This window comes from Stigmatopora nigra, chromosome 1, assembly GCF_051989575.1.
Source record: "Stigmatopora nigra isolate UIUO_SnigA chromosome 1, RoL_Snig_1.1, whole genome shotgun sequence".
Taxonomy (NCBI): domain Eukaryota; kingdom Metazoa; phylum Chordata; class Actinopteri; order Syngnathiformes; family Syngnathidae; genus Stigmatopora; species Stigmatopora nigra.
In genome coordinates, this window is record NC_135508.1 from 23,122,534 (window position 1) to 23,142,177 (window position 19,644).

At 39.1% G+C, this 19,644-nt stretch overlaps 1 protein-coding gene and 1 long non-coding RNA gene across 10 annotated transcripts in view; one reads left to right on the plus strand and one right to left on the minus strand.

Annotated features, from left to right (window-relative positions):
• On the plus strand, positions 1-7,414 carry LOC144199040 (uncharacterized). 4 transcript variants are annotated; one of them, XR_013326827.1, is made up of 4 exons: positions 1-203; positions 1,363-1,450; positions 6,566-6,898; positions 7,081-7,414. It is a non-coding gene; the product is annotated as an uncharacterized LOC144199040 (long non-coding RNA). The 4 variants fall into 4 exon arrangements; XR_013326824.1 differs by having other exon boundaries at positions 6,566-7,414; XR_013326828.1 differs by having other exon boundaries at positions 6,583-7,414.
• LOC144199011 (membrane cofactor protein-like) overlaps positions 6,488-19,644 on the minus strand; it is a 15,593-nt gene continuing 2,436 nt past the window's right edge. For 3 of the 6 annotated variants that reach the window (XM_077720360.1, XM_077720351.1, XM_077720339.1), the window contains exons 4-11: positions 19,522-19,621; positions 18,065-18,141; positions 17,807-17,986; positions 17,555-17,734; positions 16,253-16,309; positions 16,140-16,187; positions 13,872-13,953; positions 11,235-11,922 (exon numbers count right to left, since the gene is read on the minus strand). In XM_077720360.1, the coding sequence (XP_077576486.1) occupies positions 11,868-11,922; positions 13,872-13,953; positions 16,140-16,187; positions 16,253-16,309; positions 17,555-17,734; positions 17,807-17,986; positions 18,065-18,141; positions 19,522-19,621 (779 nt within the window). In that variant the 3' untranslated portion in view covers positions 11,235-11,867. Of the gene's footprint in view, positions 6,875-11,234; positions 11,923-13,871; positions 13,954-16,139; positions 16,188-16,252; positions 16,310-17,554; positions 17,735-17,806; positions 17,987-18,064; positions 18,142-19,521; positions 19,622-19,644 lie in introns of those variants that run through there. The other 3 variants (XR_013326819.1, XR_013326821.1, XM_077720368.1) reach the window with 3 other exon arrangements.

Consider the following 19,644-nt stretch of genomic DNA (forward strand, 5'->3'; position numbering starts at 1 on the left):
TGCGACGCATCACGGCGCAACGTCCAATCAGAAAGCGGAGGTGTGTTCCCCTGGGCGTGGCTAGTTCATGTTGCCGTGAAAATGTCGTTGCTTTGAGTTTTTCGTCAAGACACGGTAGACCAGTTGCCAGCCTTGAGCCGGACGGGACCTTCTGGAAGAGGTCTCGTAATTCTTGAGAACCAGTTGCGAAAGATGTGCTCTTGGTAAGTGGCCTCCTTCTAAATGAGGAAGTTGTTTTATATTCAATGGCCTGATTACAACCTAATTTTCTACTTGTCAACTTGTCGGCGGGCAGCAATAAATGATGGCAATTTCAATTCGGCAATTTCAATTCTGCAATATAGTGCGCTCTTGTAATGACGTCATGTAACGTTCACTTGTCGGATGTACTTAATAATGTGTTATGAAAGCAACAGAACCAAACTACGCGTGGCCTATATTACGAAGTGCGCAGTTGCGTGTTTTTTTTCCCTCCTGGTCCTATTAAATAAGACATCAAATGGGCGCTCATTTGTTCCCTTGGGGAGATTAATGCTCCAGGTTGACATGAGGAGGTGCTGTTTGGATGCTTGCTGCGAGAGGATGTTGCGCACTTCTATTTTACTTCGCGAATAAGAGGTTGGTGAACCGCTGCACTGCGTAACGATTAAACTGATGATGCTTAACACGATTTATCTCCATATTCACGTTAGTATACTATGTTTTGAATCTTAAAAATCCGACCAAAATTCATTTAAATTCAATTTAATCCTCTCTGGGTGACGTTATCAAAGCTTATATGAATATACCCAAAAAGAAATGACGTTATTTTTGCCTCTACTAAATAGGCTTTAGGTCAACGTAAGTAAAACTTGTTTTAATTGAAGGGCTCCAAAGTTTATTATCATCATTTTTATTTTTTATTTCACTGGTATGACCTGGTTTTCCTAGATATTGCAATGCATAAGCCCCAAATCTACACCATCCATCCAGAGGTTTCTAATGTACGCACTTTTTATTCCTGATGTAAACAATGACTCCTTGGTGCAATACACTTAATGAACACCAAGTAGCGCTGTTTGCGAGACATTCCCCATTGGGGCCATTGTCGGTGCAGCAACCTGACATTTAAAACGACATCTTTAAAAAAAACAAAAACGTGTGTGACGTCATAGAGAAAAGTCCAAATACAAAAAGAGCTTTTAATAAATATCAATATGTAGAATAATTATGAATGAATTTCATAACAGTATACATAGTTTAGAAGTAGTATTTCAGTGCAAATACTAAAAATCTCCAGCAGGAAAGCCTTTTTTTAAAACCGGATTTTACATCCCTTTGATTTTAAACTAATGATTGTATATTTCGTGTTATTTCATGTAGGGTTTGATCTGTGGCAGTCTCTTGTTGGTGTTGACTTTTGGCTATCCCAGTTGCCATTGGGAACAGGACGTCAAAGTCCCTACGAAAGGTAAACACAGCTTTAAAATAAAAACCTTTAAATTAGATTCCTTTGTTTTGAATCAACAATGAAATCTTTTTTTAAACTTAAAAGAAAACAAATAATTCCCTCTATTAATCTTTTAAAACTATTTTCTTCCAATACATGAGCTAATATGCTGTCCATGAATCCAGAATAAGAAATTGAGTTCAAATATGATTAGAACGTATCCTGTATCCAAAATATACATGATAAAAATAGAAACTTTCTCAATAGAATATTCAGGAAATATGTTTTTCCTCATGTTAAATTAGACCAATTAATAATTAGAATTTACAGTATTTAACAGGTTCATGTCTGGAATAACTGTAGGAAAGTCAAACGTCACACAGGAACTATTGTTAGCATTCCCACTTTTGCGATAGATTAATCTCAGCCCACATTTAAAGGGCCACAACCATTGTTTTATTCAAGATAGTGATGTCTCTTTAAAAGCAGCATGCTGCCTTACTTAAGAGAAGAGTCAAGATTGTATCTCTTGCAATGAGCAAGACGGTATAAAACAAGGGTGGCAAAGTCCTAAAGTCGCTGGTAGTATGCAAAGAAACAAGCAGTTTTTGGTCCCTTTAAAAAGGTTCTGGGCTTACACTCAGCTAACAATTGTGTCCGAATATGATGGAGAGGCTAACAGTGATACAGAAGCAGTGAGAATTAAATGCTGCGTCACACTCAGAAAGAGGAACTGCAAGAGCGTGCGCGAGGCGTACACGCATCTGTGTGGGGTCTGATCACTTTGTGTGTATTTGTACTGAAAGTGGCAGGCTAATAGCAGCCAGGCTGTTGCAGGCGGATGAAAAAATAAAGCCAGCAAGATGCAGTGAGGGAGGGAGGGCGTTTGGACAAGCGAACAGACACAGGAGAGGATCTTTTTTTTTTTTTGGTGGCGGGGAGATTAGTTGCTACGTCACTTTTTCATGTCCGGACAAAACAAAAAGCTGTGATAACAGACGCCCACAGTCATGGAGTTTTCCACCTGAAGTGGACATTGTGTTTTTTTTTTTGGACAGCCGAGGCTTCCTCGTCTTCTTCTTCCTTGGTAGTTGTGATATGTTCTTCTGTCACTATCTACTAATGTGGCTGCGTATGTGTGTGTGTTTGCTTGTGGTTTTGCACTGTGTAGCTTCCAACTAATGTGCCGAACCAGTTTCAACATGGATGCTGAAGATGGAGCACAGTTGTTGTGATAGGATGGTGATCGAGGTGCGGTTTCAGCAGAAACTGGACCCACCCAAGGGTTAACGTTAGGTGCACCGTTCTGGAAGCTTCTTCAATGTTTGCGAAGCACGGGCGGGTACGTTTGGTCCACAGTTGTCAGGTTTTTTGTTTTTGTTTTTGCGACAGTCACGTAGGATCTCCCGCGGCCTTTCGTCAAATGTGACCGTGTCAGACCAGGAGGCAAAAGTTGCTAGTGGAAACGTAGGGGGAGTAGAGCAAAAGGGGATGACGAAGGCCGGTCAGGGTCCGGCCTTACAATTAATGAACAGATTGCCGTATGCGGTTGTGTGATGTGTTTTAACCCCGCGGTTGGGTCGAATTCTTCCCAGAACACAGGGAGTCCTGCGTAGTTAGAAGAGGCAGCGATGGTGACGCAGTCCTTTCTGGGCCGGACTTCTCGTCACCTCGTTTGGATCGCGCCCACTTCCTTGCTCTGTAGCTCTGTCGTGGAGAGAAGGAACAGTGGGAGGGGCTTAAATGTCAGCGCTCAGGATGAGGGAGCGAACGAGAGCAACACAGAGAGAGAGAGAGAGGGTATGCTCAGGAAATTATGGGAGAAAGAGTCTTTTCCCCGTCTCACTTGGTGACCCTGGTTTAGCTTCATTCCAGTACTCTTATTGCCTATGGGTCACTATGCTAGCTTGCTAATGGCCATTACACAGCACAATTAATTGGAAGTTGGATTTCAGATGATTGGTCCAGAATCTTTTTGAATCAATAGGTTTATATCAGGGATGGCACAATATTCAATTCTGCATTTCTGTAGCTGTCGTGCCTTTATGACATCCTTGGTGGGATGTGAAGTCCACCCCTAGAAAGGTCCTTAATGTTTTTATCCATATTATCCTGATAGGCTAAAAATTTGGGCTATAGTGAAATTTTGTTGGTGCTTGTGGAGATTTTTGGCTGGTTCTTATTTTGTCAGGAAGGTTCTATTTAAGTGGTTGCCTCATTGAACAGATCTGGAGGTAATGAGGCTTGAGCACAGTCAGTGAAAAGGTGATTACCCACATACGCTTAAGACGTGATTTAAGAAGACTCCTTCATTTTTTATTCCTCCATAGATAAAGTTGCCTGTAAAAGTATGATATCTTTAGCGGGGGAACATTGCACACAAAGTTTTGAGAGGGGGGGGGGGGGTAAAAACTGCATAAATTGTTGATCTCCATACTGTAAAATTTTCTTTTTAATTTATCTTAAAAAACAACATATATGATATCAGAGTAGATCCAGTGCAACGTGACAGGACTCAAGCATGTGCTTTGCGCGCAATTGACGGAGTTGTGAGCCCACTTGGATTACGTTAATCTAAACAGGTTATATTTTGTAGTACATTTTTGGATCATTTTTTTTAGTAAATCTGATTTGTGATTTACTAAAAATGGATTATAGATCCCTACCTTAGTTATAGTCCTATCTGGATGAACCATGCTATGAAGGCCTGCTGTCTCTTTAAATGTTTTATAAGTGTTACACAAGAAATCCACTGGCACATGAACGTTAAGCAGGCAGATGGGAACATGTGGTAATGCAAAGTCACCCAGGCGATGGAGACTGGACACTACTGACACAAAGCTCTCCTAATCTGTGTGATAATTGTGTTAAAACATACGTACTGTTAATAAGCTTTAACACAACACAGAAAATGGTTCTGCTCCATTTGATATGTGAGGAGCACTTTCCCTAAAAATCTTATTGTGAAAAAAGATCTGGTGTTATGGACAGATTTGATTGACTTCCTGCATTTGGCTTTGATCATTGTAAAAAGCAGTGGGAGTTGTTGCTTTAAATGTAGACAAAATAGTCGGACTGCTTGTGGGCATGTGTTTTCTGGAAGGATTCCTTTTAGCAAGAGGTGATTTGCTTTGTGCCGACAATACCTGAGCTTGTCCTGCCCTCTTTGAGCCTGTATATGTGCGTCACGGCTCTTGTTCCCATCCATTGATTTTTACCTCTTTCGGGATCGGAACGCTTTCCTCCTTTGTCACTCAGTGAAGTAATGAAGATGAGCAATAGCAGGCAGGGGTTGTGTCCAATGAGGCAATATGCACGGTGGTGCCTGATGTATTTGAATTTTTTTAATACTTTCTTTTGGAGGGGTGGCTTTTGACTTAGGATTCAGTGCCAGAAATTAAGATGTAGTGTGTCTTACCAAAGACAAGTCTTTCACAATGTTGATTCATCGGTACCAAAACCCTGACATGCCTTTTTTTTAAATATGCACTTACAAGGGACCCTTTTACATAGCAACTTGGATCCGCCAAATATAGTATATGAAATGCTTGTATTGTATGAACAATAATACAAGCATGAAATGGGGGTGGAGGCCAGTCCCAATTCGAAGAATATTTTACTAGCCACTAGGGGCCAGTGCCTATCTAGAGTTAAATAATAGTAAGGGGTGTTTTAAAAATCCAGATTATGTTAAATATACACCATAAAAACATCACAGTTATTTACCTATTGCGGCAGGTCTTCCAACCTATTAATTGAGATAAAAAAGGTATTGTATTTGATCTAGGAATGTCAACTAATGGGTAAATTGGACGCTGCCAGTGGCATTCACGTTTACTATGGGTGCAGGTTTTTGTTAAAACCGATCCAACAATGTTTAACTAATGAGGTTTTTGCTGAAAAAAGAAGCACCAGACAGCAATCCACCGATTGCACTTCTAGAATACCAGATTGGTGGAAAGGTTTCCTCTTCATGGGTTGTAACAAAAATCTGCACCCACTGTGGTCCTTTCTGTAATAGTATGAGGACCATTGACCTTAGTTAAAATGAATTGGACATCTATCTTTTTTAGTGTTACTTAGGCCATAACCAGAGTCACTTTCTGTTTTATACATTTAAATTTCATTCATTTAGCTTTAACATTATGTTAATTCATACATTAATTTTGTGAGTTTAGGTCAGGATCAACCAACTCTGGTACTACCCAGTCTGTTTTCTATATCTTCACCAAAGCGGCGGTCCGTGAATTTTTTAGCGACACCTTCAGCTTTGTCTGAATCAATCCAACCCTCAAAACTATTTTATGGCTATCAAACCTCTGTTGCAACTACAGCGGTGACACAAAAAATCATCAATAACCTCATGAAATTTAAATATTATTTAGGAATATAGCCATATTTTACTCACCAAAATTCCTTTTTATCTGTACTCAAAATCCATCCTCCTTTCTTTCTTCCTTCTTTTCTATCGCCATCGAAGCTAATGCTCAAAGTCGATCCTATCCTGTCGTATTTCTGGAAAATGTTTTTATTCGGTTTAGTGCCGAAAATGTTCGTTCCCGGTTGTAACAAGCTTGCGTGGTTTGGAGTTGTTCGACCTTTCTTACTGATGTCCAACTTTTTTTTCTTGAAAAGTCTGTCTTAAAAATGGCTTTGACAGTAAATGTGCAAAAAAATCATTTCTTCTCCTTCAGCCATTGCGGGTTGACAAAACCGCTATTAAATCAAAACAACAATATATTTGCTTGTGCACCTCGCTCCATACAGATTGGTAGCTCTGGCTAGTCCACTCTATCACTAGCCAATCAGTTGGTGAAAGCGATGATGTATCCCTACGCCTGCAAGAAGGCCTTGGTGTCACCAAATCAAATTCTGATTGGTTAAAGAAAGTCATATTGACGCTTGTTTAATGCAACAGAACCCGCAGAATTGATTGTGAAGGCCTTGAGGCAGATTTCTGATCCTGGCAACAAATATTAGCTGAAATGTGTTTGGTTAAATGCTTTAATATGAAAACACACATCTGGAAGCAATGCAACCAGGGGGGAAAGCAATGGAAGGAAGCTTACAGACCATTTGGAATTATTAAATAAGTATTCATGGACAAAATATAATTAACATCAGTCTGTGATTCAGATTTTTTAGGCCAGCAGAGAAGGCCCTGATGGCCCTGACAGTACACCACTCCTCCACCATTCTCGAACACACTTGAATCAAATAACCAGCATCGTTATCAGACTACTGGAGAGATTGCTGAAGAGATGATCATTTAATTCAGGTGAGTTTGAGGAGGGAGGCATGGAAAATAAACTGGATAGGTGCCTGCAAGACCACCTTGGTAACCCTTGGTTTAGGTTGTTGGAGTGTGCTGCTCCTGGAACAAATCCCGGTCAAATCACAGAGCGCACTAGTCTTCACCAAAGCATTTTTTGAAGTTTAAGGAAACTGGATGACCAGATGAAAAACCATGTAAGTACTGGAAAATTCTTGGAAATGTCACCAATAAATACAAATATTGAGATTATGCAGAAACTTCCTCACAAATCCTTCATGAAAATCTACCATGGTATTGTTGCTGATCTATTACAGTGTGTTGTTTGTTTGTATCTTTTTGTTTTTGTCTTATTTTTGTTCCATCACAATTTTTTAAGGGATTCCTGGCAGCTTTTCAAAGAAGAAAATGGCTCATAACCTGTCATCAAAATGTGCTAGTTTACCTAGTTTATAATTTGTTGTCATTTTCCCATCACTCTCCAAGGCTTTACAGTTTACACCATAGAATCTTTCCCATCAGAAATGCCCCCCTTGGAAGCTGGCTTCAGATGGTGGCTTAGAGTAATGTCATCTATCTAGCACCATTTGAAATCAGTGTTTTTGGGGTGGGCAGTGAGGGTCATCTGTCATTCAAAATTATCTGTGCCCGGAAAAGTTCCTCAAGTTGCCAGTGTTGTGGCAGCTGAAGCCCTTTGTCCTTGTTCCAAGGTTGACCGATTTCTTCTGGCGCTCAGAGTCTGCTTCTGTTTCTAGCACCATTTGAAATCGGTTACAGTGAAGGACGGATCTCGTCTCACCTTTAACGATGAGGAAAGTCAACATCAGAAACGGACCTCAAATCACAATCGACGAAAAGTGGACACACGAGAATGCCCCGATGTCTCCAACCAATACTAGTCCCATCTTTCAACTAACATCAAAATACAGTCATACCTCTACTTACAAAATTAATTGGTTCCAAAACTTGTTTCGTAACTAGTTTTTTTGTAAGCAGAGCAGTACTTCATATGTAAACTCACATTCGTTCCACCGTCCACACCAAAAACTACAATTGAACCATTTAAAAATGATCAAAGTGGGAATTTTATATCAAAGATGTAAGAAACACAAAACATAGAGAAGATATATGAATGTATTACAATTAAAAACATGGAAAAACAAACCAAAAAACTAAGCATATTTCATGCTGGAGCAATGTTAACACACGAACACATTCACATAATAACACCTAAACAAGTTCAAATTATCAAAACTGCTCAGCCATAAATGGAACTATAGCAAAAGCAGTAACAGTCTCTTATCAAGGAGTCGTCGCTTTTAATGCTTCCTTCTGCTTCAAATGGGTAGCAATGCGAGTAAATGGGTTACTGTTACTGTAGTGCATTGCAATATCAGTCAACCGCTTCCTATCTTCTGTTTTTCCTCAATGGATAATAGGGGCTGCTTATTTCATTCGCACCAATAATTTTAAATGAACTCTGTGACGACAAACGGCTGTCAAAAGAGTTGTTGAGCGGCACCAATTAGGAAGTCAGCGGAATGTCAAGCAGGACAATTTCACGAACAAAATAACATTCATAACCTGAAATGTCATATTTTGAGGAATTCGTATGTAGAGGTACCACTGTATGTAATGTATGTTTTTTTTCTCTTACGTACTTGCACTGGACAGTGATTCCTGACTAACAAGTTGATGTTACCCACAAGATGGTGCTGTGGTATTTTATAAAGAAGCATAACAGCACTGAGGTCACCTGGGGGGCAGCTCAAACGAGTGACTACCAACAAAGGGCACCAAAATGAAACTTCAACACCAAAAGGAAGCCTTAACAAGTAGCTGTGACAGACGAATCGTAAATAACGGCAGGGGCTTTTGGGACCCCACTTAGCTCCTCAATAGACCTTAACGATTGTTAATTGTTAATGATTGTTAATTGAGTTAGATGTACATGTTCTAACAAAGTGAATATTCCGTTTGGTGTCCAACAACATTCATTTTCTGAAATACTATATACCCACAAGGTTTGTGAGGGGTGCTGGAGCCTGTCACAGCTGACTTTGGGCACAAGGCAGGGGACACTCTGAATTGGTGGCCAGCCAATTGTAGGGCACGAAGAGGACCATTCATGCTCAAACTCATACATAAGGGCAATTTAGAGTGGCCAACCAGCCTACCATGCATGGTTTTGGAATGTGGGAGGAAACTGTACCTGGAGAAAACCCACTCAAGTCCAGGGCGAACATGCACTTCATACAGGTGGACCGACGTGGATTTGAACCCAGGTCCCCCACTCTGAGGCCGACGCGCTAACCACTCAATCCACCGGGCTGGCCTGCGCAAAATAAATTTTCCTCTCAAAAACCTTTTTTATTGTATAGACAAACAACGTTTTATCTAACAAAAGACAAAGTTGATTCATCTTGTGTTTGGGTTGGGATGTCAACAAACCTATTTATTCTAGAGGGCATTCACTTGACGCTCATGTTTACAAACCCAAACTTGCCTGACTTGGTATGAAGCACCACGGGCATTCGTGCCATTTGGCACGTTTACTTGAGCATTACAAGAAACAGTAAAACAGTAATATGCAAATCGCAGATATACACTCCCAACACATTTGCATACATGCATGTGTCTGTGATTACTATAGTCATAAATATGTATTTGATAGATGCACTTTACTTGTTAGTTGACATCCCTCAAACAAATCTACGATTCATTTGAACATGCTGCTTCCATAGGGAGACACATTTGTACTCAACCAGTTAACTTAAGTCCAATACTACACCTTTAGTTACTACAATAACTAGAAGAATGTATCCACCAGTGTACCTTGGGATGCCAGCAATTCTAGGAGCCAATAATTGACAGAAAGGGCCTTGCTAACACAATTCTGACAGTAATATATAGCCCAAATAAAGTGTGCAATGCCTGATTCATCAGAACTTGTAAACTCTCCACACGTACAAAGAAAAAAAAATTCAATACTGATTTTTGAATGACCAATGAAATGTTTAATGAAGTGGGAAAATTCACCCAACCATAGTGTGCACGGAAGAAGGCATAACAAATGACTGTTTAGCTAACAAAGCCAACAAGAGAGAAACCGAACAATTAATCTAGAGGGGGAGTGCATTATTACACATGATGGGGACATACTCGACCCCATATTGAGAGTAAATCTTTATTTTGTTATTAGTAGTACAGAGTCCACAAAGTCTCTTTCAAACTTGAAAAAAATACTAAAAGGGCAATCGATTAGATATTTTATTCAGATTTATTCTATTATATTTAATGTTTATTTTTTTATAGCACTGCATTTGTGTTTCAGGGATTCTGTCTGTGAAAGTGTGAAGTTGCGTAAAACAATAACAAGTGCATTTCAAAGGACATACATACTTCCTATTGGCTCTATGACAAATCCGCAGCCAAGCAGTCACACTTAGTGACACCTTTGATGGTGGTGACACTGATGATTGTAATATGGATTAAAGGTCCCTATGACATTTAACCGTGGCACGGATTGAAAGATTATATGCAAGGATTAGTGACATACAAATTCTCTATGACAAAGAACAACCTGTCAATAATCATAATGATGTCTTTAACATGTCTCAGTGACTGTTGTACCTTTTTCATGACATCAATGCTGAAACTTAATAAAAGCGCGACTTGGGACTTGGAATAGAAAGTCTGCGGAGCCGAGCGCGAGTCCATTGGACTCACGCCTCCAACCTTTCCCAGCCGCGCGGTCGCTTTAAAATATAACAGTCACATGCCTCGTTTTTCCTTTGTGCACGGTTGGTAAGTATGGGGATCTATAACTTCAGACCCAACAGAAAGAGGTGATGTTGAATGAACCCCTAAAAAATGGCTACCCCTTAAGACAAGGCGCAATGTGTCTCATGGTTTGAAACAAAATCAGATAGTCAAACTCAGTGAAACTTCAGAAATAAGTATGGAAGAGATCCACATCACGTCCATCAATTCGTGCATGGCACACATTTGCTCACATCACCTTTTAGGACCTTTCCTCTTGTGTGCAAAGCGACTGACTGGCGACCAGTCAAGATAGTTTTTCGTCCCAAATCAGTTGGGGTAGGTTCCAGCCCAGGTGGGGTAACCAGTCGACAGCGGCTGCTTTATGTGCAGTTTTTTGTTCCAACCGATCCAGCACAGATAGTTTACCCATTGAGATTTCTTCAGAAAACAAGAAGCCACCGACTGCAATCCACTGATTGCACGTGTAGGACACCAGTGTTGAAAAGGTGTCTTTTAATGGGTTGGAACGAAAACCCACATCCACTACGGCCCGTAATAGTTTGCCCATCCCTGTACCAGCAACATGCGACCCTCACAAGGATAAGTGTATGCATGACTGAATGAAAGGGAATGCAATGTTGTACCTGGAATGGAACTTTGTAATTAAAATATTTTAAATGTATTACTTTGTTTTTAATGGTCCTGATTTCTTTAGTCCTTTTTGGAATGCATAGAGTTCCCCACAAAACTAAAATGACTGAAACATGATGAGAATTCGGTCATTTTATTTAGCTAAAACAACCTAAAAGCACATTTTTTTAGGGAAACTGCCAAGTGGTCTTAAATGTGATTCATGAACATTTGAATACATTCAACTTTTTCTTTTGCACAATGCCAGTGAATAATACAAAAATTAAATGAAAGGCCAGAGCAAAGTATATTGTGGGTGCCCAAAACCCAAAGTATTTTCATAATGAGTCTTTGGTATTTTATAAAACACAAAACCATACTTGCCACAAGTTACAACACTTGAATGCAAGAAAGCATAAATCATTTTTCTTCTCCTATTCCCCCTCCGAGATCCCATTGGGACAAATGGGGAAAATCTGACATTATAGAAGAGCAAATTTTCTTCAGATCCCTTCTAGTCAGATTCTATTTATCGTCGAGTGTTCATACGTTATTATTTTGGCACAATAATTATCTACTGCCTGCATCAAAAGTACCAGTGAAAATTAAGTAAGCTCAAAATTAATTACTGCATTGCAATTAAAGGTAATCAGTGTGGTTGCAAACAAAACAGTGCTGAAAAAAATAGCAAACCTCAAGCATAGTGCTAACTTTAAAATGTTGCTGATTTGCCATGAGATCCTTGAACATGGTGTTCACTCGAAATGGACGTCAGAGTTCTGCCCCCATTTCTAGCAAAGTTGTGCCAGCAGGATGACTGATATCACTGTGAAAAAGAAAAAAAAAGTGAAAAATTGATCTGGTGAAAGTAAGGTTTTATAGCAGTGGCATTCTTGCTAATATGCCAGGTTTCATTGGGCCGCAATATATACGTATTATGTAAGTATCATTGAATATGGCCCACACACAAACCTTGAGTTCATCCTAGATTCTGTTATACTTGTTATGTTCAACAATAGATGTCTCTTTATTTAGTCTGGGTTCAAAACTTTACATGTTGAAATCAAAGTAGGAAAATGAATTTCATTCTGCGAATAAGACCAGTAATACTTATAAGCCTCTTTTCCATGGGACACTCAGTACAGAAATACCTCGACATACAAGTTCCCTGACATCCGAGCAATTTTTAGCCTGTTAGCTCTCGTTAACGGAGCGATCGCTAATTCAAGACTACTTCTCGTTGGCAAGTGGCCGTGCGTTATCCTATTGTGAGGACATTTGTGTGCATCATTTTCGGAATATTTGAAGGGAATACAACAGCAAACGGCCCATCGATAGCGACTGTGAAGTTGGAGGCGGGGCAAACAGCCAACCCGGCCAGAAGGTATAAAAAATATAAAACAAAATTAGAATTCAGTTTTGTATAAAGTTACATTAAACGTATGTTTGAGTGTGTCTGTATATATTAATCCAAGTTAATTTAAATTTGTTCTGTTACGAGTGCGTTGCCATGGAAAGTCCTCCCAGCCCACGTTCCTCTCTGTACCCTCCATTAAATCTGTCTAATTTAAGTTCTATTAAACACATTTTATTACTATTAAACCACTAGTTATGTGTTACTTTGATAATAGATGGCGAATTAGAAGAAATTAACATTTTTTCCAATCCAATATCCTGTTTTTGGTGTTTTTTCAGAGGGTTGGAACGGATTAATTTGTTTTAAGTTCATTTCTATGGGAAACGTTCGTTCGAGTTACCAGAAGATCGACATACGAGCTCAGTCCCGGAATGAATTAAGCTTGTATGTAGAGGTACCACTGTAGAGCCAAACCGGAAAGAGAAGAAAGGTATAAAAATTTAAAACAAAATTAGAATTAAGTTTAGTGCAAGGTTAGATTGAATTTATTTTTGAGTGTGTCTGCATTGTAATCCAAGTTCATTTAAAGGTTTGTTATGTTACGAGCAAATTGCCGTGCCAAATATCATAGCACCCTCCCCTCCGCGAAATCCGTATAATTTTATTACTATCAAACACATTTTAGCACTATTAAACCACTAGTTATTTGTTACTTTGTTAATAGAACAAAAAATAATGTTTTTCCAATCCAATATCCTGTTTTTGGTGTTTTTTTTCAGAGGGTTGAGACAAATTAATTTGTTTTTAGTTAATTTCTTTGGGAAACGTTCATTTAAGCTACGAGTAAATCGACATACGAGCCCAGTCCCGGAAGGTATTAAGGTTGTATCTCGAGGTACCACTGTATATATTAAGCTTATTTCTGTAAAAGTGCTGAAAATGCACTAATTTCTGATCGCCACTTTAATGCAAAGGCATGATAAACATAAAAAAGGGGGATTTTTAGCTGAAGCATAAGAAATTAGCTTTGATTAAAGGAACACAAATATGGGTCATTATGATGCTTTAAAGTAAAAATCAGGAGATTTGGGCAAAGCAGGCAGATTGGAAATACAGTAAGTTGCCATCCCCACAAAAAATAAAATATGCAGCTACACTTACACAGAAAGACAACATTTTACACTAAAACACCAGAACTCCAACGTTCAGTGGTCCCTGCATTTTCCACCTTTACAAATGAACATCTCCCCGTTCCCAGTGCTATTTTTACATGCCCGTAAAGAGAGTAAGAAAACACCAACTTGAAAAGTGTAAACAAGACCAGAGAATGGGTAAAATAATGCTAATTAGCAGGGAAAATGGCTGTGAATAGCAGTAGAAAAAATGATTAGTCAGAGTTGTACAAAAGAACAATTTACCCTTTTTTGTTCTTTTTGGTGATGAATTCAAGGCCTCCAAAGTAATAGCATCCAACACAAATGATAACTATTCCAATGATGACTTTGATGAACCAGGGAAAAAACAAAAAGATTTGGCTAAGTGATGAACCCAACAAATAATATTCATAATTTGAACACAAAAGAATATTCACATTATATAATTATTAAGAAAAAGGTCAACTGTGTTAAGTGAATTAGAACTGCATTCCGTTTGAGTTGAATCTGAAATGTACTCACTAATTAAACAGTACTGCATGAAGAATAATTTGAATCTGTACAATTACCGTACCTGGATTAAAATGTTACCTTCCAAGTACAATGATACATATTTTTCCTAAACTAATAAACATTTTTACTTAATAACACTTGACCAAACATGTTTTGTAGTTGGAGATCAGACATGCACAACTTTGGAGAAGGATTTTTGACAGTTCAACAATAATGTTGATATTCCTTGCACTCTTAATGTTTAATATTGTATGAGCTGAAAATACATTGTTTGTTAATCATTTAATGCCGATTTAACTAGTGTTGCTCCAATTGCTGAGAACGACATGTTCATTTAAGGGACTTAAAATCCATATTGTATTTTGTGTATATTTTGCAAATGCCTTTGTATTAGAGGTCGCAAAAAATATTGACATTGTGTAGTGTTGTAAATTCATATAGAAGAGTTTGAGAACAAGGAGGAAAACATGAGTAAGATGATTGTTTCACTTTTGGTAAGTCACCAAAGCTATTATGATTACTGCACTGAGTAGAGAGCAGGAAATCAACCAACATCTGATCTTCCTATCAACAGTCAAAAAGTGTGTATACATCTGTCCTGTCAAAGCAACTTTGCTTTTTGTCGCTGTGAAGAAAAGCTAATAACTGTGTAACCGCACACATCTCTTTGTTTTGCATGTACTGCAATGAAATTGATTCATTGCAACTAACCAAGGATACGCACATACGGTAAGATTCATTAATTTAGTTTGGAGCAACATATAACAGTGCGAGAATTTTATGCAAACTATTGAAATTCCTATGCTTTTCAACAATCAAAGCTTATACAACACAGCAAGGGTGTCCAAATCTTTTCCTCCCAGGGCTGCTTTTAGAAAACTTGAAACCGGGCGCTATTACGTGATTTTTTTAAATTTTGAAATAGGCATCAACATAAAATAAAAAAGGTTGGATTTAAAAAGGTATTTATTTTTTCAGTATAAACTCATTGGCTGTCATTCATGGTGCCGGAAATAGAGCAGGAGAGGAGGATCAAATGATTGATGCCACCCTCCCCCCAGTCAAATTGGAATAGACGTTTATCGCCGTCAATGGCAGTGAAACATGATCGCTCAATGCCATCCTTCCCTGTTAAAGTATTGGATGTATCTGTACATAGCAGTGAATGAGTTAAGGGCTATATTGATTTCAAACATGTCAGATTTTGACTCCTGAATTAATGAAGAGGCACTGTTAAAGGGACTAGCTCAAGGGTGAGCAAACTTTTGGGCCCAGGGGCCACATTGACTTTAAAAATCTGACAGATTGGCTGGGTCAGCACAAGATACGATACATATAAAAAAGTGCATCCGTTAACAGTACATATGAAACATAAACAGAAAAAAGGACTAAAGTATTAACATACTCATCACTTATCATTAAAAAATAAAGTACAAAGTAAAGTAAAAAGGAATGTATTAAGAAATATTAAAATGTAATTTAAAAAAAGATAGAGGGGCTGTAAAACACGAAAAACAAAGAGTGGACAGAGCTACTGCCACTGGCTTCCGCGTGAAAGCGCCATCTTGGGGGAAAAAAACATTTGGACAACGTCGGCGGGCCGGATTGAAAAGCCTAGTTTGCCCATAGTGGACTAGCTCCATCTAATGTTCAGGGTTCAAAATGAAACAGGATGTAGGCTGAACTCAAACTTTTAGTGCAGGCCATACTTAATGATCAAATGCTGTGGGTGGATAAAAACTGGGTAGGTGGTTGCAGTTGGACACCCTGGCTGTATAGTAAAAGCATACCTCGTTTAATTCCGAAAGCATTGTGCTGGTGACTAAAGCCAAAAAGATATTTCTAATGATGACCCAATTTACAATCCAACATGTATACTATTAGCTTAAATATATGTTACAGTCAGATAACACAAAAGTGACATAAATGGGGGAAAAATGTGTCAAATACATATAGATGAGCACTCATCAACATTATAGATGGAAATATTTGTTATTACTGCATTGAGTTGACACTCACCTCCAACGGCAATACCCACTGACTTCCCCCAATGATGGCTCCCATTTCCTGAAATATATAATGCTCAGTGTTAGCGAGGTGAAAAACAATAGTTAACCGGAAAAAAAGTATACCTGTTGGTGTGTCTGTGACGTCAGATCTGTTAGTTGTAGTACTTGTAGTGTCTATTCCTATCCCAGCAAAGAGATAGATTTTAAAGCATTTTAAAGCCCGAACAACATTTCTCTTCTAGTATTATACTGAATTATAATAGTGAAATATGTACATAGGTCAACGACACACTTTTTAGACAGTTTAAAAAAATAGTTCTTAAAATGGAAACAAATCTGTCCTTTAAATTAAACAACATGCCAAAATCTAACGATTTTGATAACAACTAATCGATAACTAATTTTGTTGCCAAGCTGCCTGGTGGCGTAGAGTTCACAAGCCTGACATTGGTGCGGGCAGGCGTGGGCTCGAATCCTGCTGGTGGCGGTATGATTGTGAGTGCGAATGGTATTCGTCTCCGTGCGCCCTAAGCCTGACTGGCGACCAGTCTAGGGTGTAGTCTGCCTTTCACCGATTTGATTACTCTCGGCAACTATTTGCAAGTGTACTCAGTGTACTCAAGCGCATGGGAAGAAATCAAGGTTGAGGAATGGGTGGTATACACCAACGGTGGCCAAGGCTGGTCCTCGAGAATTGTCTTTTTTTTTTTTTTAACCTTTATAGCGGATTCAATGAAAATGCTGGCTGGCATTGAAAGCGCCAGAAATCCAATCCATTTCAACTGGGGCACGTGAATGTTTGTTCATTTGTCCCTTCCAGTCAAAATGGATTGGACGTCTAGCGGAATGAATGGTTTAAAACATAAGCATTCACCATGAGTCTTAAATGATTTTGCTGTCTGATATTATCAATGGCATGCAATGAGGCAAATACTATGAAAAATGTTAACATTAGTGTTATTGGGGGGCTGTAACCACCATGCATTTGTATACATTTAAATTTCATTATATTTTAAATTAACATTTGATTAATAAAGTAATACTTAGGGTTAGAAATGATAAAAAAAAATATGATTAATGCAAGGTAAATGGTTCAAAGAATGTGTTTTTGTCTTTACTTTCCCAAATTGTTTTCTGAAAAATAGTGGTTCAGCATAAGCAAGTTTTAAGCTTAAATAGTGACTGTATCTTGGGTTAAACATTTTTTAAGATAATTTGTTGAAATGTGCGATCAGCAGTCTGAGTTCATGAGGTGAAAAATCTATTTTTAGTGAGAAATGACTATTTCAGACATTTTTTATACAAAAACTATCCATCAACAACCACTAAACTTACGACTAAAAATGCAGGTGGACTCAGAGACTTTGTATTTAGGGTAGGAACTTCAATGTAAGATTCAATTAATACTGCATGGATAGGACTTACGCTTACAAGACGGAGGGTTTGGTGACCAATGGCTGTTTATGTCACATGTCGGGGAAGCAGACCCAACCATTTTGTACCCAGGCAAGCATTGAAATGTCAAGGATGCCTTGTGTGCGTAAGGTGGACCTCCGCCTGAAACAATCTCAGCATTTGGAATTTCAAGATCCTCACATCTGACCTCTGGAAGAGAGAAATAATCCTATATATATTATTTCGGAAAAAGGAGCGAGTAAGTGCTAAGGAAGAACTTACTGATACAAACAGGAGGGTTGGGTTTGAATGTTTCATCAGCAGAGCATACTGCTGTACTTGAGCCATTGAGGACATAATCATCCATACACGTGTACTTTATAACGTTATCATAGTGATATATGTCCGTTATAGGGCTAAAATAGCCTTTATCCAAGGCCTCTGGAGGTTCACAGCTCACCACTAAAAATAAAAAAAAAAGTCAAATAGTAAAAAGTCATCAGCAATGCCAAAATCAGGCAGGCAACAGACGTCAACAACCTTGACATGATGCTGGGTGATTACTCCATTTCATACTGGCTAAGCAAATGCGATCACTGGCACCAACTAAGATGTAACTAAAGATGGAAGAAAACATTGATTGTCATTAGATTTCTTCATTAGGCTTTCAACGGTGTGCTGTTTAGAAAAATTGGAAAATTCAAGATTGTAATTAGAAAGGAGCTAGAGGAATTCCCAGAGTACTCCCCAGAAAACTCCTTAGGGAACACGGTCAAACGCCTTCCCCAAATCCACAAAGCACATATAGACTTATTGAGCGAACTCCCATGACTCCCTGAGAATCCTGCTGGGGTATAGTGCTGTTCCAAGGCCAGGACAAAAAACACACTGCTCCTCCTCAAGCCGAGATTCGACTTCCAGGCGGAACCTCCTTTCCAGTACTTTCCGAATAAACCTTCCTGGGAAGGCTGAAGAGGGTGATTCCCTTTTTTTTTTTTTAAAGGGGAACCACCATCCCGTTCTGCCAATCCAGGATCACTGTCCACCTTTGTCCACACAATGTTGAAGAGGTGTGTCAACAAAGACAAACCCACAACATCCAGAGTCTTTTGAAACTCCGCACGGATCTCCCACACCCCCTGGGGCGGCGTCACCGAGAAGCTTTTTAACCACTTCAGTGACGTCAACCCCAGGGATCGGAGACTCCTCCTCACAGTGCCCAGGCTCAGCTTCTTTATGGGTAAGTGCGTGGGTGGAGTTGAGGAGGTTTTCAAACTATTCATTTCACCGATTCACAACATCCCAGGTGGAGGGCAGCAGTCACCTCCTGAGATGTCGGATGGTGTACCGAAATTTCCCTGAAGTCACCCGAAATTTGTTCTCCATGGCCTCACCAGGCTCTCATGTCCGGGTTTTTGATTTCGAGACCACCAGAACCACTCTTTCAGCCTGTCGGCATCGGGTTCTGAGGATCTGGGGTTGCCGCCAAAGGCACTGACCACCTTGCGGCCACAGCTATGGCCTGCTGCCTCAGCAATAGATGGGCGGAACATCGTCCATTCGGACTCAATGTCCCTTCCCCCTTCCGGACATGAAAGAAGCTCTGCCTGGGGTGAGGGTTGCAACTCTTTCTGAATTATTAGAATTAAAAAATAATACCATCCTAAACACTTGACACTTATAGCCTTATGAGTATTCAAACAACCAAAGTATAGTTCCTCAATCCTGGCATATGAAATGAACCATTGCTTAAATACACAGGTGGTAAAATAGAGGTAAGGAAATGCTTTTTTCCCCCCAACTTTCAATAAAACGTGTTCACCTTTCCTTTGACCACATGTGCACTGACTGAATGTCATATTAGTTGACATTTTTCCAGAAACATAGCTAGTAATCATCCAGTTTAGCTATTTCCAATCTGACATTTTTATGATTTGCACACATGTTTAAACTCAAAACAAGCCACAGTGTTGGCAACAAAGAATCATATTTCTTACCCAGGATTACAGTTGATGTATACTTTGTCACCAAATTGAGTGCCTTCTGAATAATCATATCTTCCATTTGGAACATTACCTGCAGTGCCACAGTTGATACCTGGAAAATAACATTAGAATGCT